At 38.9% G+C, this 23,747-nt stretch overlaps 3 protein-coding genes across 7 annotated transcripts; 1 reads left to right on the top strand and 2 right to left on the bottom strand.

Moving 5' to 3' along the window:
* Positions 1–758: 758 nt before the first annotated feature.
* On the bottom strand, positions 759–7,105 carry vps72a (vacuolar protein sorting 72 homolog a). Its single transcript, XM_040120963.1, has 6 exons — positions 6,703–7,105; positions 4,113–4,265; positions 3,458–3,578; positions 3,061–3,237; positions 2,119–2,263; positions 759–1,733 (listed from the first exon to the last, which is right to left on the bottom strand). The coding sequence occupies exons 1-6, from the start codon at positions 6,817–6,819 to the stop codon at positions 1,343–1,345; spliced, it is 1,104 nt and encodes a 367-aa protein (XP_039976897.1). The 5' UTR covers positions 6,820–7,105; the 3' UTR covers positions 759–1,342.
* An 899-nt stretch (positions 7,106–8,004) lies between these two features.
* On the bottom strand, positions 8,005–13,837 carry LOC120786523 (leucine-rich repeat and immunoglobulin-like domain-containing nogo receptor-interacting protein 1). 4 transcript variants are annotated; one of them, XM_040121986.1, is made up of 4 exons: positions 13,497–13,837; positions 13,273–13,345; positions 10,644–10,721; positions 8,005–10,454 (listed from the first exon to the last, which is right to left on the bottom strand). In XM_040121986.1, exon 4 carries the CDS (start codon positions 10,431–10,433, stop codon positions 8,586–8,588), a length of 1,848 nt encoding a protein of 615 aa, XP_039977920.1. In that variant the 5' UTR covers positions 10,434–10,454; positions 10,644–10,721; positions 13,273–13,345; positions 13,497–13,837; the 3' UTR covers positions 8,005–8,585. The 4 variants fall into 4 exon arrangements, with proteins under 4 accessions (XP_039977920.1, XP_039977923.1, XP_039977924.1 ...); XM_040121989.1 differs by having other exon boundaries at positions 8,005–10,427; XM_040121990.1 differs by having other exon boundaries at positions 8,005–10,423.
* Positions 13,838–16,541: 2,704 nt separating this feature from the next.
* ctss1 (cathepsin S, ortholog 1) lies at positions 16,542–23,188 on the top strand. 2 transcript variants are annotated; one of them, XM_040121435.1, is made up of 8 exons: positions 16,542–16,654; positions 17,937–18,057; positions 18,153–18,275; positions 20,699–20,851; positions 20,945–21,169; positions 21,723–21,888; positions 22,625–22,730; positions 22,837–23,185. In XM_040121435.1, exons 2-8 carry the CDS (start codon positions 17,938–17,940, stop codon positions 22,934–22,936), a joined length of 993 nt encoding a protein of 330 aa, XP_039977369.1. In that variant the 5' UTR covers positions 16,542–16,654; position 17,937; the 3' UTR covers positions 22,937–23,185. The 2 variants fall into 2 exon arrangements, with proteins under 2 accessions (XP_039977369.1, XP_039977370.1); XM_040121436.1 differs by lacking the exon at positions 16,542–16,654 and adding an exon at positions 16,661–16,818 and having other exon boundaries at positions 22,837–23,188.
* Positions 23,189–23,747: the final 559 nt, after the last annotated feature.

Below are 23,747 nucleotides of genomic sequence, written 5' to 3'. Positions count from 1 at the left end.
TTCCTACAAAGGTAAAAATTTCTACTCAAACCATCTGCTGGGGGCTTAACTGACATGAAGGCTTGGCACAGCAGGATTTGTACCTAAAACTCCAAGAGGAATTCAAGGTATTCTTCACCAGTCAGCCATGATGCCGTCATTCTCGTCAATCACTTGCCCAGCTGAAGTATGAGCATCAGCTTTAACCAAACCCTCAAGTTTTTCTCTCAGACATACTGTACTGTGAAAGGAGAAGTGTGAAAGGAGTGTTCAGAAGTGTGTTTTTTACCCTTGATTATTTTAGCTTATTTTAAAGCTGTTTCAGTAAACCTTAACATTACTTTGCTGCCCAGCAGGCTTTTATGTAACAGAGACTGTCTGAGTTGGTCAAAAGCTACAGGATGCTGTGAAGGGGAGCGATTCTTGTTCACTGTAAGAGGGTTCAAAGGTGCCACACGCTAGACAAGTATTCAGTGGTTCAGGGTCACTCTGTTGTTCTGTGATTGTATCCTGAGAGAATAAATATAGAAAACCAGATTTACGGTCCTAGAGGGATCAACACAACAGAGGCTGGAGTCCAAACAATTTTCTCCGAATAACCATGAACAGAAAAAAAAAAAAAAGAAAACACCTTTTATTAGAGCTTCACAACCAGCTCAGTGTTCAAACACTTGTCATTCGTCTGTCTGGCTTATTTAGATACTGCAATGTGACTGGAATTATTCAATATCTCATTTCATTTGGTCACCAGAGTTCATGGAAATAGGAAATATGAATTATTCAAAGTTTCAAATATTTATTTTTTTGTAATATGTACATTTGTAGGAGCAAAAAATCTTAACAATAAAAAAGGCAAATCAAAAAGCTGCCAATGTACAGATGCAAACCTATTTTTAATTCCAAAGCAAAGTTGTAGTTTTTCATCCACTCAACCTGGATTTTTCTGGGTATTAATGTACAATAACAAAATCCCTTACACAATAACAAAAGAAGTAAGACTTCTTTTTGCAGTTTAAGGGAATGCACCGACCAATTTGGTTTGTCAGTGTTTGTTTTTCACTCTGGTGTTGTACTTTTTGTAATTTTGTTTTGTCCAGGCAACAGTATCACTGATGATATTTGCAAAATACTAACTTTTATTGCTGTTTATTATTGTAAGTATTTATCACAGTGATTGCTCAATCTGTAAATGTCTGCAACTTTCTTTAAATTCAGGGACACTTAAGATGGAGAGAAGAGTTCATTTAGAAAGCTGTTTGAAGAAACTGGAGCGACTGGTTATGGTTTTTCCTCATATCACACAATCAAGTCACTGTACCTGAACTGAGAAATTAAAAAAAGACACATAAACCTATTTCCTAACCTATGTTGCAACTAAACTCTGCTTGACAACCATTTTCTGGCGAGCACCCTTAGTTGCCGAGGAGTCAAGTCCCGTCACCCCTCCCGAAGTGTTTGGAAATCCATGAGCAGCCACGTATTTACGGTACGCTTCCCGAATGATGCGGAAGGCTCGCGTGTTAGCGTAAGGTATATCAGTGACTGGGTCTCGGTACAGTGCAGCCTTGTGGGTGACAGGACAAACCTCCTGGACAGGAAGCTGAGGATTTGACTGTGCGCTGTGCGGAAACGCCGCCTCGAAAGCCTCGTCGTCACTGAATGTTATGTAGGTACGGGAGCACAAGCCTCCAGCAGGCTGCTGGGATGGTGTGGTAGGATTTTGCAGTGCAGTCTGAGGAACGTCCTGATCCAACCTTTGAAAAGTTGTAAAATGACAAATATTACATTTTTGCATATACACATTACAGTATATGATACTAGTCTATATGATGATTTCCAGTTTATTGGCAAATATCTAATTTTTTTTCTCATCTTAAATCTTGTTTTGGTGAAATTACTGCATGTTTTATGCAATGGTTAAAAGTAAAGTGAAGAACTACAGATACAACAGCAGGAGAACACGACTCTGAGAAGGATTAAATACCTCAGGGTGGTGCATTAAATCAAAGTATTATTTTCCACCTGACTAGATTACTTGAAACACACACAAAATATGTACAGTATATACTGGTTCAGAGAAGTTTGTAACCTATCTGCCAATTTATTTGTCAAGTCAACAAAGCATGAAGACATACATACCCTTCAACATCTACATTTTCTTCTTTTAGGACTGAGTGAGAGACAAGGGGCATCAGGACTGAATGGTAACGGATGGTTGGGCCCTCAAAACGACGCTTCTTGTGGACTTGTTTCTTCTTGTCTGCCTCCAGACGTTCATAGTTCTCTACACACAGAAGGTAAAATGAAAAAGGCCATATTTCACATTTACTGTCAATAAGTGAGACAACTAGAGAAAACTTGAGACAATATATTTGTGAATTCATATTCATTACTAACTTTGAACAACTATCATTAGTAAAATGAATCATTATACAATATTTACGATGACTATGTATCTCCTTGCCAAACAGGCGGGCTACATGGATTCATAAATATTCTGAATAAAGCTGGTGACAACTGTTCCAACACAAATTCAAACTCAACTAAATTCCTATCTATACTGCAACCATCAACAAAGTCACCATTTGTGTCTCATACAGTCACGATGCCCTTTGATGGGCTGAAACTTCCACAATTCTTAGAGAGATTATGGACTAAACACAGCAATAACATCAATCCTAATGTCTGTTAATGAGGAAATACTGCTCAACTTAGTAGAATTTTAAGGAACCTTTGACTTATAAATTTGGTATACAGCAAACTTACCAGTTCTATTGTCATTTAATTTCTGTCAGCACAGTGATAATTTTTTGACTTTTACAATTATTTTTATTAAAAAAAAAAATTTTATTAAAAATTTTATTAAAAATGAAATGGTATATTGGTTTTATTCCACGTTTTAGATGAGAAAAAAAATGGCACTAATGGAAGACAGACATATGATCACATTAGTCATTACTGTAACATCCTATATGCTGAAGCTTAAGCATAAGTACCTGACAAAACATTCTACTAAAGACACAGAAAACTTTGGTATCAACAATCTCTTCGCTTTTAAGTAATTGACCAACATGTTCTTACCTAGTGATCGAATGTTGATCTCAGCTGTTATCTTGGCCTCAGCCAGCAGTTCTTCCTGGGTAAGAGGCCGGTCACGATGAGCACCTCTCCTTCTCCGAGGAGCATCCTGACGCTCTTGCAAGCGCAGATTGGTCTTTCGAGTATGTTCGCTGGTGGACTGTCGTACAGACTTCCGAGCTAAAGAATCATTAAGGCATACAGTTCAAATAACCCAAACAAAAATGAAGAATTGTGTTCAAAAACTATTAACATATTCAAAACCTCACCCTCCATGGACATGCCGTTGTTATGTAATCATGTACTTATGACGTAATATTTATGTGTTAGAACAATTTAGGTGAAGTATTTTTATATTATTTATGGGGCGGTTTTTGTGGGAGGTTAGTGGCAATCTTACTCTCGCTAAAATCTTGGAATTCTTGTGGAATCCTCCTTTTGAGCTCCACTTTAGTTTTCTCAGTCTTCTTCTGTTCCTCAGAGGGTCTTTTGGGTTTGGGTTTTGCCACCTTTATTGGTTCCTTGGATTGAACAAAGACAAAAGCCATCTATCTGATACATGCACAGTATAACAAATCAGCAAAATAAGTCCAAACTTTCAAATCATCAAGTTAGAAATGCCACAATGCGATATAATTCCGAAATGTGGTGGCAAAGCTAAATCAATTATCTTTCTGTTCCCTTGGCTACTGTTTAAAGAATGGCATTTGGCAACCAATGGCTCCAGTGGAGCTGCACCTCCTCTAGTACCACTGGTTGCCATTGGTTGCATTACAGTAAAAAGCAGCTTTAATAGGTTCAAGTGTGCAGTTGTATTTACTAGCAGCTAAATGCTAGAAAATTTCATTTTAGAGGAAAAACAAACAGTTTCCATGTTCATGTTATGAACAAAAAAAAAAAAATAGTCCCAAGTCACAAGAATGTGCCATTTATTGCTTCATTGTCATCAATAAGGTCTCCCGGGAATGACTATAGACTAGTGAAGGTAATTAAATTCACTTATTAATGTAAAGACTTGATTCAGAGTCTGAAACTCTTGAAATGACTGTCGCTACCTTATAAGCTTTAGTGACAACTCGACTTTTCCGCCGAGGCGCATCCTCCTCCTGGTCGCTGTCTGGCTCGTCTCCCTCATCGATGTCAAAGTCGCTGTCCACCTCATCCTCTGTGTCTGAATGTTCTCCATGATACTCATCATCTCCTGATTCCTGAAAGGAAACAATAAGGCAAACTAATTTATCCTACAATTTATGAAATATCATCATTAAAAGAGGTTACCTGTTAATAAAAAAACCTTCAGAATACACCCTAGAGTCAGTTTGGTAAACCAAATTTCTTATGAGGTTTTCTATATGTGGTATTCAGACTTTCTGACACAGTTACGTGAAGTCAATCAGGCTAGTGTAGTGTAGCTAAGTTAAGTTCTATAATGTGCATGTACGCTGAGCAAGGTACTGTTACACTAGGAGATTTAGCGTGGGAGAATTTCCCCATACAACAAGAAGGTCTAGTTTTAATTCTACACTCACTCACTCGCTCGCTTGCTCACTCACTCTAAGACCTACAACACAAACAAATACAGAAAAGCAGCTCTCTGTATGTGTTTGTGTTGACACCAAGCAAATCTCAAGGTGATGTAGCTATTAGGCTCCTGTAGTGTATTTAACGGTGTAGACAAACTAATACCAACCCTTAAGGTACAACAACATCAATTTCACATACACAAAACTGGATCCTTTTAAGCTACTAATACTACTACTGCAGAATGACAATTAGCAGTATTTGTTTTCAGCTAAACAAGCCTCCTGGCATTTTGATATGAGTTTTCAGATCAGCATGAGACAACTAACAGAGCTCTAAAGAAGAAAAATAATCTGTTCATAAGTTCTAAGTGCATAGATAAGAGAAAACCTGCAAGGTTAAAATCCTGACAGCATATGCAAACAAACAAACTGCAGTGACAAACTGAAAAACTGGTCATAATTTAAAAACACTTGACTGACATTATTAGTCAGACTAGCATTTAAATTTTAGTATCTGAAAAGGCATGGTCACACTGTCTTATAAAAGCGCCAGAAGATATTACTGAGGCATCTCAGGATTTGTTTGTGATTTCTTTATCTAGCTACTCCTGTCACCCTCAGCTGAGACTAACGTCAGAACTGCCAGAGCATACGCTGCCAAATCCCCCTACACAAGTTGAACCTTGACCCAGCAGCTGTTTGAAGAAAATTAGCTTGACTGTATAATGAGGAAGCAAATCAACATCTTACAGCGTAAGCCTGAATTTAAGTTGCTACAATATCAAATAATAGTGTAATGTTCGGACACACAATATAGCTTGGAGCCTTCATACTACAGCCTCTCTCTCTTTTTGGGTCTGATGCAAGAAAGACTGGCACTCTCATCCAGCCTTCACAGATCCATTAGTTGTAAACAGGGGCTGAACCAGAATATTTTGGAGTTTTGTTCACCTTTTCAGATGAATCACATTGGTAAAGTGGTTTTGATGAGCAGAGCGGCAGTAGGCCTTAAGTAAAGGCATATTTTGTAGACCCATTCTTTTGTGGGTTCTACATTATTTTGTCTTTCTATATTGGGGGTTTTGTTAATGTCTATTGGATTTTTGAACTTTTATGTATTTTTTTCTTCTCACTTTCACGGCAAACGGACTTGACAAGCCCTACTCATAGACCTGAGAAACTGGGCTAATGGGCATTTGTCCCTCTCTCAGAGTCCTGCAGTTTGAGAGGCACTTTTTGAAAACCCTGCATTAAAAATTATCCTCTGGCACTTAAATGTTAGCTGTGGCATTAGCTGCATAGATTATGGCATGAACACAGTCAAAATGAAATATCTTTAAGCACTGCAAAGACTTTAAGAAGTGCATGAAAGTACTCTCAGTTGCCAGTTTATTAGGTACATATAGCTAAAACTAATGCAGTCCAATAAATAAATCCTTCCTTCATGAAGATGTTGTTGGAACTGCTTCAGAAAGGTGTTGATTCAACTACTGGAGACTGTAATGTGTCATACTGAGAGATGCTTCTAATATTCTGTCCACCCGATGAATGTTAATAATGCTTAGGGTAAATATTAAAAACACATCCTTGTACCTCTCACTCTCAAAACAAATTAATTGCTTAACTTGTTTTAAAATAAGGTTAAAGGCTCTTACTTCTTATGCATTAAAAATACAGTATTGACCTGCAAGGCCGGTTTATTATGTGTTATTGTGACTGTTAATAATCGATTAGTCTACCGGGAAGAAAATAATTTCCTTCCATCTTCGATAATACTTCCGTCATTCTGCTACTGGGTTCTTCTCCAGTTCGTCAAATGAAAATAATTTGAGCTGTATTGGCTCCTTGACAGACTAGGGACAGGCATCAAATATCCCTCTCATAACTTGTGATGTTAATGAACACGCTAGGTCTGTCAGTTTTATGAATGATTAATAAAAAGATAACAATAAACAATAAAAATTAGGGATTCAATTGTAGTCAGCTGCCGCTTCATATGATTCAATTTAACGTGCCTCTTTGTGGCTATTATGAAAAGCCTGGAAATCCAACTAACTCAAGCTAGCTGGAAGCTAATGCTACCTTATTAGTTCACTCTGTGTCCATCAGTTTTATCACTCACATCGTTGAAGCCTCCATAAGTGGTCTTGTAGAACTCGTCCTCTTCTTCAGCATCCAGTAATCTGGACATGCGGTTTCCCGCAGTCTTTCGGGGTTCCCGGCCGACTGCCAGACTCATGGCTATTAATTTCTAAACAAGGCTAATTTATGTTTGGGTATCTAGCTGATAGCTAGTGTTGTGCTAACCGTTATAGACTACGGGACTTCTTTTACCTCGTCGTCACTCGCTGGGCTTAATTAATTATATTGTCATACCCATATTTCATTAAAGTTGTGAATACGGTTTAAATTCACACTAATATGCTCAAAATGTTCGTAGTAATATCAGGCAAGTACAAAGCTAACGCTACCCGTTACTAGCCGCTGCCTTCGTGTAGCTAACCAACACATCCGGGGCAGTTGGTTGTACTTCCGTGCTAAAAAAAAAACATGTTCAAAGTAAAATTGCTCTTAACTTAGTGTTTGTACTATTTGACTTGATAAAGGATACAGTCCGTGCACAATTTTTCATGCTATTTAACTAAATACAGCTTAATATATTTTATTCACACTAACATCTTAAAGTCTGAATCGTTTGGATTCACAAACAAAGCTTGATGCTGTTGTCGTGGAAACCAGTTGAGTTGGTGCCTACCACTCAGAGAGCTAATGTATCGCCATGGCAACAACATGACTTGGCTGAACCTCCTTGTGGCAGTTTTGATGAACGTTACAAATTTTTTTCATCGTCTTATTTCAACGAACATGAACGTTACAAAGATACAAGTTCTTTCTGTGCTCAGTGTGATAAGCCTGTGCTTTCCCTTTGTGGTGGCTATATAATTTATTTAACCTGCTTATACGGCACTAACCACAAAATTGAATCACTTACTGTTTGGGGTCACAGCAAAAAGCTCCACTCACTGATGGAGGTATCATATCACAGTTACAGCAGATCCCACTGTAACTGTGATTCAAATTTGTCCACAAAGATAGATGGTAGCCCACATATGGATGAGATTCAAACTAAAGCTGTTTGTTTACCCTTGCTGTTCTTCATTGGCTGCTATAGTATGTAATATCAGTGTTATGTGACTTTCTAGGGTCATGTGAAAAATTACCGTAACAATCTGTAAAGTGAAAACATTCAGAAAGCAGAACCAATGCTTACTGCATCCTATGTTTTTTGGGAAATTTTTGGACTGAGAACCACTGAATAAGGACACCAAAATCAACAAAACGAAATTTTAGAAAGCACATCCATTTTATTTTATGCCGCTTTTTGAAAGAAAACATACAAAGTGATTTATTGGGATAGAAAAAAAAACAAAAACAAACATACATTACACACGTCCATTAAAGAATGAGTACAGTGGTAAATGTGACAATGTCAGAATACTAACAAAAAATAAAAATCTAATTAAGTAGAATAGAAATGATGTGCTATATAGATGCAGGTGTTGTGTATAATAACCTTAACATAAGGTTAACATTCCTGTTATTATATTCTAATTATCTCATGGCTACCATAGTAGTTCCAGTAATTACTTCAATAAATAAGTCTACTATTTCATCTCAACTAAAACAAACAAATTAACACATTTCTTAATGCCCAGAAGAACTGAAAGCCGCACAGTTTTTAGTGTATGTGTGTCTTTTTCACTTTGCAGCATAGATGTTAACTAAAATGCTCACATTTATATGAATGTATTTATTGTCAGCCTCTGCTGCATGCAAGTTAACATGCTACTAAAATTCAATTCTTATGGTGATTCTTTTTTTCAATTCTGTCTAGAAATTGGTGTTTTAATGCCTGGTACTTTAATATTTTACAGCTGACAAACTTGTCGTATATCAAGTTACACCAGGTTTTTTAATTGAAAAATAGATGTTTTACTTACTGACTCATATTAGTTTCATGGTGAACCTGCTTGTCTCCATATAGTTGCCTGTTCCTCTGTTGCTACTCGACATGGCACTTCGTGGCACGTATGCGATTGTGGCTGTGTGCTTTATTTGCCCCTTGCTCTTACTCCAGAAGAATATGAAAATGAAACATACGCTCACAGAGCCGAAAAATGAAAGAAACCCAATTGTTGCTGCCATCACTAACGTCTTGACATCAAATGGGAGCTTCTGGTTTCCATTCACACCTGGAGAGGCAGAGGGAAAGGCAAACCAACCTTTAAGATGAAAAGGGTTTTTAGAAGATGATGGAAAAGCTCGAACATGAAGGCTGACAGGCAGGCTGTCATTTCCTGCCGCATTAGATGCCACACAGAGATAAGTACCACTGTCTTGAGGCTGAGCATAGCGAACCTCTAATGAGCCATTAGAGAGAGCCCGTATTCTACCAATAGGTGATAAAGGTCTTAGCTGTGGGTCTAGCCAGTTTACAAATGGAAGAGGGTCACCGTCTGAAATGCAATAAAACACCACTGTGTGTCCCTGATCTACTTTCACTTCTTGAGGTTTGCGGTTAATAATTCGAGGCTGCCGACAGGTGAGCAGGCCTGGTTGCTCAACTTCAGAAAGGTCAAGAAAATTCCAGCCCTGCAGCTGGACTGAGGTAGCACAAGTCGGGGAATGTCCACCAAAGTCCAGGTACAGGCGTCTTCGCACCACCCACAGCAAACGGCAGTCGCATGCCAGTGGGTTGTTATTAAGTCCCAGAGTTTTTAGGGTGTCCACTGATTGAAAAGCACCTGCCTCGAGTGTGGTGAGAAGGTTTCTAGATACATTCAGCAATTTGAAATGTGTTAAACCCCTGAATGCTCCAATTCCAATGCGTAGCAATGATCCCCCAACCAAATGGAGCTCTTGTAGCCGGAGCAAGTCTCCAAGCAGGTTCCCGTGAATATAAGTGATAGGATTAAAGGAAAGGTCAAGGTATACAAGATATACAAGATGATGCAAAGGAATGTAGGGGACAGCACTAAGGTTGCAGTGTCTAATGGTGAAGGATGTAAGATTTAGGCCGAAGAGGCTGTTTCCTGACAGCGTCTCCAGCCAGGGACAATGAGAAATGACAAGTTCCTTGAGGTGCACTAGATGACGGAAAGAATAGTTTGGCAGTGCGGTGAGGCCCAGTTGGTGAAAATGAAGGCTTCTCAGCACACTAAGCTGTGAGAGCGCCTCTGTCGGCACAGCAGTGAGGTTGCCACCATCAAGGTGCAGCTCTTGTAGACTGGTTAGTCCAGTGAAAGCTTGATGAGAGATGAAAACTAAGTCATTATCTGCGGCTTTAATACACTGCAGGGCTGCCAAGTCGCGGAAAGTAAAATCTAGGAAGAGAAGGATCTCGTTGCTGCTTATGTCTAGTAACTGCAGGTTTGGCAAACCAGCAAATGCTCCTACAGGAATAATCTTCAGCTGATTGCGGGCAAGACGCAGTGTTAGTAGGCTTTGCAAGCCGAGGAAAGTTCCCACTTCAACTACTGCCAGAAGGTTGTCACTTAAATCCATCTCTAAAAGTTGCGTTAAAGTCTGGAACTGCTGATGCACCAGAGTTTTTATGATGTTGTGAGTTACGTTCAGTAATTTAGCCTCCTTTGCGAGATCGTTGGGCACTGTGCTGAGCTGGCCATGAGAGCAATTCACCTCCAGCAGCTCGGTGTTACAGCGGCAGGGCTGTGGACACGGCCAGCGTGTTTCAGATGTTAGCGCCACCCCTGCCGCCAACAAGTAGAGGGCTCCCAAGCACAGCCGTTGGTGGACGGCAATCCCGTCAAACATCTGGTGGCCTGCCTGCATGTGTGTGAGAGAGAAAGGCTGCTGTGAAAAGAGTGAGAGAGTGATGATATTTACTGACGTCACATAACAAGGAAAAATGGGAGAAACATAACTTTCTGCAAAACACAAATACAACAAGGCTGACAATACTGAGAGGTGGTCTATTGCATTTATCTGTACTTTTAAACTGAAAATAATTGTTTTACCTTTTTAAAGATTTTTTCTTCTTACCTCTTGGCTAACAGGAAGCAGCTTTTCATAACCAGACAGCCGCCGATGGAGGGTCCAGTCCTCATCGACTTACATGTACTGAAGAAAACATGAGACAGAAAGCAAAGGAAGTTGTCAGACGTTAGCAGATGCGGATGCTGATGCTCATCTTTGTCAGACTATGAATGTCAGTGATTTCAGTTTGTACTTATGTTCTTTACAGAACTGAAATAATCCAAGATGATAAACTACAGAGGCAACAGTTTCATCCATCCTGGAACAGCCCTCCGCAAAGTCTCAGATAAGCCAAATCAGTGTACATCTTTAAAAAACAACTAAAAACTCATGGGTCTTTCTGGCTCTCGCTAGATTTTATACCTTCTATTTTATGGATTGTAGCTACAATTAATTCCGTTTATTTTTATATATTGTCTTTGCTGTCCCTCTTTTGCCTTTTCTTCTTTATGTAAAGCATTTTCTAAATTCTATTATAGTGTTCTTGCTTGCTTGGGAGCCAAACTATTGTTACATGAGCCACCTCCATTCACTGACCACAAGATGCAGCTTAAAGCTCGACAAAACTAATAAGTGGGCCTTTGAGCTGAGATTATTTTGTTACATATACAAAAGTCAAGAATGAACTTCAACATACCAACCACTTGCAGGCAGAAGGTTGGAAGTTGAGCTTCAGAAAGCACATTTCCTAGCCGTTTAAACAAGCTACAACAACTTAAGTGATTATTCTGATTTCGTAACTGGCTTGTGAGACTGTGTAGCGCCAGTTCGTATGAGTGAAGTAGGCTGGCCCTGATTTAAGCACTATAAACCTCCAAATGGCACTTTTAAACCACTATTAACTAAATCTCTGACCTCTATAAGACCAGCAGAAATTGGAGTTCAGCCATGTCCTTCTCTACAACTTTGTAGATCATGCAACTTTCTGTATGGATTCATTTCAGTCAACCAGGTGGTGCAGTTTCCATTTGACGCCAGACCATGCATTAGACTGTTGTTGTAGATTCGAGCTGTTTCACCAGTCATCCAAGAGGCCACAGTCCCATGGATAGTTTTATTTCAACTTGACAGCTCTACCATTGTATTGTTAATACAATACAAAAAACAAGAACCGGTTTTCAAATATCTTAGTTTTTGTTTCATTTATGCAGTTTGAAAGCAGTAAGAGGAGGAAAGTGTACACCTGCACCACATGGACTTAAACGCTCAATTATCTGGAGGTCCACAATTATCGTAAACATCATCTGTCTTTTGGCAAATAACAATGTCAAAGGAACACATATTGCTTAGCATTTGTTACATTCAATATTTTTATATTTTGTTTAGTTGGACGCCGTGATTGCTGTGAAAGCAGATTGCAGGCTGATTTAAAAGACTTTCCTTGGCATTTTGGAGTGTGCTCTGCATCTTTCAGGGTGTGTAAAATAATAATGATGGATACTGATGTGCAAAAATGTAGGACATCTGTTGACCTTTAAGGCTAAATATTACTCAGAGCTAATGTGGATTTACTTTGGGACAACAGACCTCAACTTTATAGGATTTTTTTTGTGAGATGATGGCTTCATAAAGTGTTCAGACTCCATCAGACAGAGATCATACTGCTTTTTTGTTGCGTTTTGCATTATTTCTTGTAGGATGCACCATGTAAAATACAAAGCTTTGTACTTCCTTTTAAAACTTAAAATTTTGTATTTCAGGTACGTTGTTGATGCTCTGATCCAGAAGAACTGGAATGAATAAAATACTAAAATAATCATCACATTGTCAACGTTAAGGACTGTAGCAATAATAATAGCAGCAATATTTAAAAGAGTAAAGTTTGTAGGCTTAATGTGAAGACTGTGGAGGGGACCACTACTACTGACATTTGATCTGTCATCAGCTCATCTCATTTTATTTGAACAGTTGCTAAACCCACCACTAGGGAGTGGCAAAAGCAGAAATACATTTGTGCATTAGTTTGAAGCAAGGTGGTGATGCTTTCCATGTGCAGGCGTTTTCTAAAACTGCATGATGATTGACTGTAACTGTAAAGATGTTAGTGTCACGTTGCTGTCTGTAACCACACAGTGGCCTATGACTCATTCATGTGTGATCAGATCATGTGAACTTGTTAACAGACATCTTTTTTTTTTCTTATATGGAAACAAGAATCAGAGGCAGCAAACAAACTGTAATTCTGTAAAAAATGACTAAGGGATCAGGTCATCAAACACCTTCTATTGGTGTTATGTTATATATATCTAATCCTCAGTTTTGGCAGCTCTCCTCACATGCTGAAGGATGCAGCACAATAGAGCATGTGTGAACAGGGATGGAGAGAGAAAGACAACAGCAGAATACATTTGTGAAATTTTCTGCAGAAAGCTGTGGTTGTCAATGTAAAATATCATATTACTCATGCCATTACTCATACTAAAGCTAAAAAGGTATATTTATTGTATGCAACCTGCAAATGATTTTCCACCTAAATCATCTAAATTTGAAACTTGCAGTAGCCTAGGAAACTTGGTCTAATATTCAACGTTTTAGCAAACAAACAAACCAGACTGAAGCAGGGGGAAATGACCTCTCACTGTGTCTAAGATCTTTTTTTTCTTTTTTTTTTTTCGACACACATATTTGCACGGACCTGGGAAGTATAGTCTGACAGCAGTGAATGGTGGAGGCTGACTCCTCCTGAACTCCTCTGGGAAGCGCGCATGCTGGAGAGTGAAAATAGTGTACAAAGGTGAAGTTGCAGTCATTTACGGTGGCCTGACAGCTTCAATAGCTCAAATGCAAAGGGTGGCAATGTAAAAGCGTAGAATTACAGTCATTTGTAAGGAAAAGGGAAAATCAAGTGTTGTAACTCACCGTCTCTTCAGTCTGGAGGGCTTGTCATTGTGATGGCTCCATTTTCCAAATTTTGTAGTAAAAAAAGAAACAAGAGTACATTTGGAAGTGTGCCTTTTTATACTAAAATTGTCTCTGGATAAATTGTTGACACAAGCAAAGAGAATTTAAAGAGCAGAGTGCATCTTTTGGTCTGAACCTTCTGTTGCTCAAAAATACATCCAAATGAAACCTGCGATGTGAGAGAAACAGACAGACGTATGATAACAAGACAGCTTCATCCTCCCATTCTGAATTTTTCAACTCCAGTGGAACCGTGTCCCTGCAGCTCAGTTCCACTCTCGCTTCGCTGTCCTCATGGCAACAGCAACCTGGCTCTGGACGCGGCGAGCGCTCGGTGCATGCTGGGGGATTATATGCACTAACTCCTGGACTTCATCCAGCACGCTGCACTGGATGACAGGAGGCAGGCACAGGTCGGCCAAATGCAGAGATTTGAGAGCAACACCAGATGGGAATGATTTTAAACGCTGACACTTAGAAATAAAGAAATATCTTTTTATCATTCTGTCTGGTCCGACCTGATTATGATCTACTTTTTTGTTTGTAAATTCCTGGCCTGTAGTTAAAAAAACAACTGCCAGATTAAACCTGTAAGATGTATTGCTCAAACTGGATTATTAGTATGAATATCATGCCGCAAAAACTCCATCACAACTGGCCTTTCAGTGCATTACTAAGTCCTAACGTGTCATTTTGTTAATTCAATACCTAAAAGAAACACAAGGCAATATAAAAGGACATGTAAATTGGATTTAAAAAGTAAAATTGAGGCTAAAAATAAGATAAATGTTTAATCAATCACAGTGCAGTCTAATATATAAAACAAATAGTCCCACGTGTATTTGAATTGTACAGCTTAATTCCACATAATAAATGATTTGGGTCAACGGAAGTCTTTAGACATGCTGGTTACTCATAAAGTAACAAGGTCATTTTCAAGGTCAGGGTGGGATTTCATAGATTTCACAACAACTGATCTCCCTAGCAAGGTTCAACAGTCAGGATGTTTCCTAATATTTACCATTATAATGGTATCAATGAAGGAACAGACTAAAGTTCATGTAAATATATGAATCCTTAGTTTGCTTTTCAGTGGCCCCATTTGCCCTGAGTCCATCCAAAAATAGCATTGCAGTAAATCCATGTCAAGTTTCAATAAGAGGATGTGGAGGGTAACATCTCCCGCTGACTCTTTGACAAGAAAAATGTCTTTCTTTTCCCCTCTGTGATTGAACATCATCCCAAGTCAAAGACTTTAATAATTGGCTGTGGGCCTCATGAATATAACAGGTGTAAATTCATTTGCGAATTTGTACTCTTTTTGTGTTTTAGCTGCTCACTACACTCACACTGTTCCCCTTGTTAATTCTATTTTTCAGAAGAAAAACAATCAGGTGTTTAAGTAGAATTGCCTGCCTCTCTACATAGCTGCAAGAATTATGTGGTGTGTTGACACAAAAGACGCGTGATCACCACAGAAGAAGAGCCGGTGCTGAGTCAGGAACATACCATCTGGTCCCTTAGGAAACCTGCGCTCGTCAGCGAATCTCTGTCCAACCCTGGATTCAGGAAGAGGAAAATTCAGAGATCAACGCCAATTACAGCCTCGGCCAAATCAAATGTCCATATTGCATAACATCCTCCTGTCATTTTATTAACGTATTGTTTCGTCTTTGCTGTTCCCTGTAGTGATGACTGCGGTGATGTTTCTGGGTAGTTCCCACTTTTTTAGTATTTTTTTGGACTTTTTTTCCCCCTGCCTTTATTAGATAGAGTAAAGTAGAGAGACGACTGGAAATGAGGGAATATTTTTTAAAAATGTATCATACTATTTATTTGGTTTTCTTGCCAAGAGTTGGATGAGAACATCAATACCAATTTAATATCTTTGTGGTATTAATGAAGCGACAGCCAACAGCTGGTTAGCTTAGCTTGGCATAAAGACTGGAACCAGGGGGAAACAGCCATCCTGGCTCTGTCCAAAGGTAACGAAATTAGCGTACCAGCACCTCTAAAGCTCACAAATTGATATAGAATCATATCATCATATCTCGTTTTCCCACATTGATGTCATATGGGGGGGTTATGTTGCCTGGCAACCTCGCAGTGACAGCAAAACACTGCTCCAGGCCAGGAATTAGTCCAATAGTCTTTCCCCTGTTTCCAGGCTTTTTATCAGCTCAGAGATGCGTTAAATAAACAAGACCATTTTTTGATACTGATAAAATGCATTTTGCATTTCCTCTTCTTGTTGTTGTGTTTTTGAACCTATGCACACATAGAAACAGTTGTATGTATGAGGCACTCGGAGGAGGACCACTCTAAAGAAATAAACTGAGGGAGAAATCATTTCATATGCTGAAAATGTTACACCACGGCCTCTCACAAAAACAGGAAACTTTGGGCGAGAATTCACACGATATGGCAACACATGTTAGTCTAGAAAAAACAAAAGCTTTTACCCTCCACACCGAACTTACCACCCAGCACAAACAAGCAACATGGTTAACAGGATGGTAACAATTTTAGCCCCCATTTACAAATCCAGTATGTCTGAATGTAAAGAGCCTTAACGGTGTGAAGTTTCTTTTCCCTCAGAGGGTTCAAACTAACTGCTGCTCTCCTCCCAAATTACATCTGTCACTGACAGAAAAGCAGTAAATTTGGATGGTGGTTTCCTTTTTTTACCAAATAACCAGCTTAGCCCGGGAGTTATCTTTTCAGTTTAACCTCCATGTCAAACACAACTCAGTATGTCGCTAAAATGGTTAACAGTGAATTACAAAATGTTGATAGATAATTTAAACTATTTAAAATTCTACAATTTATCAGTAAACAATGTATTGTCCTTGTATTGTCCTGCTGGGGCAGTTTCAATTACACATATTCCGATCATGTAACTTTTGTCTGCTCCACCTCTCATACTGGAAGGGTATTTTGGGCCACTGCAGCTGGGTGTGCTGTAAATTAGATCCACGTGACGTGACAGAGAGCAGATGCGGCAAAAAAACAGAAACTACACTTCCTCTTTTAAGTGTGAAGGTTCTCTGGTTCGTTAAAAAGGGGTGCACTTTCTTCCTGGGACAAAATAACCCTGCTGATTATTCTGCTACGAGGTAAAGGTCTTATTTGTTGTTAATGAATTTAGATTGTTTAGCCGATTTTCTGTGTCGAGGTCAAATGCTTGTCAAAGTTTACAACCACACGATATGTGGATGAATAAAAGTGTAGAAAACTGATTTGCAGAGAAAGAAGTGATTCAGAGATGACAGTAAAACAGGTTTGAACTTCTCCTTTTTTTGAGGTGAAGAAAATTTGAAAGGTCTACAATGTGAACTAGAAGTACATTTCTGATTCGCATTTAACTTTGTCATCAAAGTTTTACAGGCTCCGACTTGCTCCATTTTGTTATGCGCTGACACCTATGATTATTTTTGATTGTTGGATGCAGTGCGCTTTGTTGTGGTTTAGACTTGTTTAGCTGAACATAAATAGTACTGTCTTTAATCAAGGTTTATGTGTATATGTGAATATTTTCCAAAGCAGAAAGAAGTGAATTCAGCTGTTGATACAGGGACTGGCCCTAACAACCTGGGGAAGTTTACAATTCTACATGTACTGTATTATGAATCTGTTTATTGTGTTCAGTATTTCAACAGAGCTTTAAAAATCCTCTCCTTGGTTAGTGAGGATTGTGATAAGTTTGGTTCACCACCATGTTTGTTTCTTTTGCTAAATCTAGGCTTCAACGTATTTTCTTGATTAATGGCTTAATTTTGTGCAGGCCCATAGCACTACTGGATATTTCCTGACTCAGGTGTTTTATCTTAGACCAATATATTTAAATTCGACTACTTTGAGGCCAACAAAAATGCATTCCTTATTTCAAAGTCTGGATAATAAACCAATCAGGCTTAAAAAACAAGATTTCTTTTTACTGTCGTGCTGGAAAATAAAGGTCACAGAAAAAATAACAGAACTGTTAGCTGAATAATAGATAGAAAAATACCAAAAGTCGAGATGTCTGGTCCAAATCATGACATTTTTCTAAAATCCTGGCTAGGTCCTCGCTCTTGTAATGAAATTTTTTTTTTTTTTAAATGCACATGGCAAGTTCCCAGCAGAACCCGAAGTTACGTCTTCAGATTGCTTGTTTTCTCCAACCAGCAGGCTAAACCCCAAAGATACTGAGTTTACTGTCACACAAAGACAGTGGGAAACAGCAAATCCTCACAATGAAAAAGCTGTAACAGGAGAATGTTTGCCATTTTTGCTGGAAAAAGACAATTAATCAGTCATTGACAGTGATTTTCCTGTCAGTCGACTAGCGCTGGTTAGAATGATATGGGGTCATATCTGCTCACATAAAGTGACTATTTTATTTTTTTTCCTTTGCAGGATGCACATTTTGTGTGTGGTGTTGCTTTCGGCCTCTCTGGTCCTCGGCCACTCCTCATCTGCTTTAAATCAGATGTGGGAAGAGTGGAAAACTAAGCATGGCAAGGTTTACGATAATCAGGTAGGACTCGGAAAACCTTTCTCTCTCTGTTGTCACACGCACGCGCATTCGCTCACAATGGTGGACAGATCACAGAGCCAGTGTTTTTGCTTCAGACAGAGATCATCTTCAGGAGAGCCGTTTGGCAGAAGAACGTGTACACGGTGCTGAGACACAACCAGGAGGCCTTAGCAGGAAAACACAACTTCACTCTCGGACTGAACCACCTGGCTGACATGGTAGGAATCTGCTCCGACACAACGGCTCGTGCTTGTTAGTTTCTGTTGCTGAGAAAATGGGCCCTCCAAACTTTTGAGTTTTGGATTATGACAGACAGACACATTTTACATCTTAATCTGGATGATTCATCGGTAACATTTTAATATCTTTAGTGCACAGGGACAAAACAGAACTGCATCTTCTCAAAACATTAATGTAAGTTTAGATATGCAGAATAATTTGCTTAGTGTCTTCTGGACTCACATAAATTGATGTAGTAATGACCCAAAATACATAGAAGGTTTATTCAAATGCATATCTACACCTGTTATGTTACAGATGATTTATAATAATCAAGCACGTTTTGAATGACAAGTAGAGCACTTGAACATTTCTTAGACTCTGGCTTAACTGTGGGTGTAAAATGCCGAGATCCAGTGATAAACTTAGAAAAATTGACCTCAAAGACAGATCACTACAGGGAGCCACCTCTGCTATCACCAATAATGAATTTTTTACGTCTCTTAGTAGAAAACATCACACAACCTCTTATTTGTAACTTCAGCATTTTGTTGCTTTTTGAGCTACAAGTTGGAACTCCCTGCACAGAGCAGTTACTTAAATCTAACGGACGGGAACTTTTTTTTTTCTCTCACTGCTACGCAACAATGCAGACAACTGTTTTTTCTTTTTGCTTTATGAATCTTCTGCTAATGGAAGGAAAAAGGTCATTTTGGTAAGTTTGATCTACTGCTTGCACAATATAATCAGAGTTTGCTGGCTGGCTGCTGAATTAAGATATCATATTGTATACACCCCATGAGTCCTAACTCACTAAAGCAGCCTTATGCTGACAGCAAAAGAGCCATTTGTGGTATAACTGCAGAATCCTACTAACCCATTATTGAAAATATTAAAGATAAAGGAATTTGCTGCCAAACAGAAGTCATGCGGCAAAAATTACAGTACCAGAGTGGAGTTTGCTTAGGACAGAAATGGATCTGAGGGACCTCTGGTGGACCTGAAGTGCACTCACACCTGAAGTGCGTTCACACTTACTGACCTTTGCTGGTACAAGGTGGTCGATTTACCAACACTGTTAATCCGCATTTAAACCTGCACCCTGTAGGTTTATTCTAAACCCGAAACTGTAAAGCAGCTCTAATCTGCCTTTGTACAATCTGGTTTAATGTAATCTAGTTTAGGCCGGGCCAATCAGGATCAGTTATATGACCTACAGTACATCTGGGAAACAAAGTTACATAAATTTGTATATACATATAAAAAACTGTTATAAAAATATTTATAATTACAGTGGAATTACATTTTGTTCCATATTATTACTATTCTACCATACTTTTGTTGTTCTGGCGTGGCCATTTCAGTTCTAGCATTTAAAAAATATTGATTTCAAAGTGGGGAACACAGTTAAGCGATTAATATAAAAACAATATATTCTGAACTTTAATACCTGCCAATATATGTCTGCAAAAATTATAATAATTATACATTGTATATAAAAATACACTACGAAAAATGTTAAATGGTTGTTTTGTAAAGGATTTGTCAGAGTATTGCTTGAAAAAGCTGCACTGGAAGCTACTGGAAAGAGGAGGGTTTGTATTTTGAACCTGAAGACGGCAGGAGGCCTGAGGAGCGGAGCCTGTGACGTGTTAACTCTCCGCAGGAAACTGGCAGCAATGTTTGGGACACACTCGAGCCTTTGGCCTCCGATCAGAGATCCCAAAGGACAGTGCAGATAAACTGGAGGACAGCTGAAATGTACTTTTAAAAAAAAAAGTTGTATAGAGGTGTTAGATCAATAAAACGAGGCTGAGCGTCACATCTGACAACAGCTGGTTACAGCAGGATCGTACAGCGAAGGTGAAAAGGCAAAGAATTGAGGTGCGGGACCTTGTGTGGCATCATGATGAATAAAATAAAGCGGATGTTGGATTTGTAGTCTATTTTATACTCTTTCTCCTGAAGGCAGAAGTTGCAGTGTTTAAAAGAATCAGAGGAAGCTCTGGTTAATTTTATCATTGCTTGTTGGTGTTAAGGATGTTAAGGGAAAGCATGTGCAAAATAAAAACTCTTGCACGCTACAACTATTTCTACATCGAGCCCCATCCTGGTGGGGGACTGGGAGGGTGGAGGACCCAGCATCGTAAATCATCCACACCTCATTTATGATGCTGAATAGGGCTGTTTCAGTACAAATAATCCATGAGAGCATTAGAGGAGGCTGTAAAAGTCAAGATGGACTTTCAGCAGACTGAAATGCTGCAATGTATTTCACAACTGTAAAGGTGCAATATTTCAATGGGAAATGGGTCCAAACTTAAGAAGAGTGCTGCTGTGAGGAGGCCATCAATAATAGTGGACATTCTGATGATTCTTTCATATGCATTTTATATATTAACCGGCCCTCTTTTCTATTAAGACAGCTGAGGAGATCAATGAGAAGCTGAACGGCTTGAAGCTGGAGGAGCCTGTTCATTTCAGAAATGGCACTGTCAAGGAAGCGAGTGGCTTATCCATACCTCAGAGTGTGGACTGGAGGAAGAGCGGCCTGGTCAGTCCTGTCCAAAACCAAGTAAGGTCAGCTATATAAAGGCGGGAAATGAGCACGATCTAATGATAAACCAGCCACAATAAAAATAGTAATGTTTTCCTTTTGATTTTAAAGGGGTTATGTGGGTCCTGCTGGGCCTTCAGCTCTTTGGGAGCTCTTGAGGGGCAGATGAAGAAGCGAACAGGTGTCCTTGTTCCCCTGAGTCCACAGAACCTGGTGGACTGCAGCTCCAGCGATGGAAACCACGGCTGCAGAGGAGGATACATCTCTAAAGCCTACAGCTACGTCATCCGCAACGGAGGCGTCGACTCAGAGAGATTTTACCCCTACGAACACAAGGTTGTCCTCAGAAAGCATGAGGGCAGCATTTTCTTTCTCTTTTGTTTGTTTCTCTCTTTCTTTCTCTTTTGTTTCTTTTTTGAATCTTTCTTTTTAGTTTCGCTCTCGTTTGTTTGATGTTTGTTGATTCCTTTCTCTCTTTTTGATAAAAAAATTTTTTCAGACAGAATAATGCAATGTTTCATTCATCAATATACGGGAATGGGAATAACCTGTACAATACGACCATTATATTGCAGAGCTGGAAACCTGTTTTGACAAATAGGTTAAACACAGAGTAAAACAGCTCTGTTTTGAGCTGACATGATAGGAGACTTTCGATTTTGCATATTAATATTTAACCTGACCTACGCCGTGTGATTCGTTGATAATGTATATAATTTACTGTATACTATTGGGATTTGATATATACTTCCACTTTATAACAAATAAAGATACATTTTATTCATAAACTGTGAATTCAGTCAAAAATGTATAAAATATGCATAATATTTACTTGCTTAATGAAATAATGATAAACAATGTGTTTTATAAATCTCATTTCTGTTTGCAGAACGGGAAATGTCGCTACTCTGTCAAAGGAAAGGCTGGCTACTGCTCTCAATTTCAATTCCTTCCACGGGGAGACGAGAGGGCTCTGCAGGCTGTGGTGGCATCAGTAGGACCTGTTGCTGTGGCCATCAACGCCATGCTGCCATCTTTCCACCTCTACAGAGGAGGTGAGGCTGAAGGCTCCTGAGCCTGGGGAGGGTGTGCGTGGAAACTGGTTTAGCGGCTCTGAGCTTTGACCTGAGTAGCACCTGAGGAAAACTAAAGAGCTTTATTTGTAGTGAGTAACTGTACATGAAGTTTCTGTGTAAATGTAGCGGATAAAATAACATGAACAGTTTGTGATATTTCATTTTTAAACATTTTGCAGACATTTTATATTTCATTTATCCTATGGTGACTTTTTTAAAAATCCAGATTTGTAAGAAATACATCGGCTAATTTGGGAAACGCCATGCTTAACATAGTATGACTTCCTTTTGCTTCAACATTTCTCTTTTATACAACATCTACAAGGTGATCTTTTCCTCAGAACTTGCATTTATACTGTTCCCAAAATCGACTTTTGACTGAATTTTACTCCCACAACTCTCCAAAATAATGACTGAAAGTGTCTCAAATCAAAACGAGTTTAAGGATTAACTACTGTGAAGTGACTTTACAGCATGAACTGAACTGTTACATTACTTTTAGTAGACAGAAACTCTGTATCCCCTGAAGCTACGGAAGCCCCGTTCACTCATCAAGAACCACACGAGAAAATGACAATCTCTCACACAAGTGTCAGACATCAGCAGATAAGAGTAATGCCAAAGTCAGGGAAAGAGAGGGCTTGTGATGTTTTATCACTTCATATTTAATTTTCTCAGCCACTGCAATACGTTACTAAACTTATGGATCTTTTAGGTTTATACAACGTCCCCGACTGCAACCCAAGGTTAACAAATCACGCCGTCCTGGTTGTGGGCTACGGCACAGACAGAGGACAAGACTACTGGCTGGTGAAAAACAGGTAAACGTGTCTGCTGCCCACTTAACCCCATGTGTGAAAAGAAATATTGGACTTAACCCGTGTGACCAATATTAGATATTAAATCTGACTGGATTTGTGGTTGCAGTTGGGGAACTGCGTGGGGTGAGAGAGGCTTCATTCGACTTGCGAGGAACAAGAATAATCTCTGCGGCATCGCCAGCTTTGCGGTCTACCCAACACTGTGACAGCGTGGCCCGTCACCATCCCTCAGTAGTTTAATTTAAAAAATTATTGTATCTGCCTTTTTCATTGATGTTTACAATTCTTGAATGGACACTTACAAACAAGAAAAATTATTGATTGCTCTGTACCTTTAAAAATGTTTTTTAATTTTATATATCTTATAGGTTTTACACTGTATTTTCTTTATATTTTGTGTGTTTATTAAAATATTAATATTTTTTACAGTGCGTTGAAATGTACTTAATGGCTTGAATAAACCTACTGATGATAATGGAAAAAACATACGGAGATGGAAAATATTTCATGCCTGCTGTATTTGATACCAGTTCCATCTGTTGATCTGTTGTCGTGGCATCTTTCGCAATTCACTGTTGTAAGACTTAGAATCAGATCTGAATTGGCTTAATGAATCAGCGGAAACACATTATAGCACAGGACTAGCTGTTTTGTGACACTACTGCTAATAGTAGTGGCACTAGTAGTAGTAGCAGTGACAGTAGTGACAGTGGAGTTATTATATGAGCTGTAGCAGTCTAATTGTATTAGTAGTAAAGCTGTAGCAGATTTAGCAAAAGCAGCCTAGTAGCGGGTCCAGTACATAGTAAAAGTAAAACTATTAGTGCTTTTATCAGCAATTGCATTAACAGGCCAGTAGACCAGCTTTGATTAAAATGTCCATAAAGTGGCTATAATTAAGATTTTACACCAAAAAAAACGCATATTATAAGCTTTAAGAAATCCACACAAAACCCCTTTTTAAAAAAAGCAGTATCTTATTGGCCCCTCTTAATCATATTTCAGATGTCTGTGAGA

Source organism: Xiphias gladius, chromosome 24 (genome assembly GCF_016859285.1).
Source record: "Xiphias gladius isolate SHS-SW01 ecotype Sanya breed wild chromosome 24, ASM1685928v1, whole genome shotgun sequence".
In the NCBI taxonomy this organism is placed as follows: Eukaryota; Metazoa; Chordata; class Actinopteri; order Istiophoriformes; family Xiphiidae; genus Xiphias; species Xiphias gladius.
This window is presented reverse-complemented; position numbering and strand designations above follow the sequence as displayed.

Coding starts and splice junctions, on each gene's coding strand:
- ctss1 (XM_040121436.1), top strand. CDS start 17,938: ATGCACATTTTGTGTGTGGTGTTGCTTTCGGCCTCTCTGGTCCTCGGC. Junction 20,852..20,944: donor TCAGTCCTGTCCAAAACCAA/GTAAGGTCAGCT, acceptor TTGATTTTAAAG/GGGTTATGTGGGTCCTGCTG. Junction 21,170..21,722: donor TTTACCCCTACGAACACAAG/GTTGTCCTCAGA, acceptor TTCTGTTTGCAG/AACGGGAAATGTCGCTACTC.
- vps72a (XM_040120963.1), bottom strand. CDS start 6,819: ATGAGTCTGGCAGTCGGCCGGGAACCCCGAAAGACTGCGGGAAACCGC. Junction 2,264..3,060: donor GATCAACATTCGATCACTAG/GTAAGAACATGT, acceptor TTCTGTGTGTAG/AGAACTATGAACGTCTGGAG. Junction 1,734..2,118: donor GAAAATGTAGATGTTGAAGG/GTATGTATGTCT, acceptor AACTTTTCAAAG/GTTGGATCAGGACGTTCCTC.
- LOC120786523 (XM_040121986.1), bottom strand. CDS start 10,433: ATGCAGGCAGGCCACCAGATGTTTGACGGGATTGCCGTCCACCAACGG.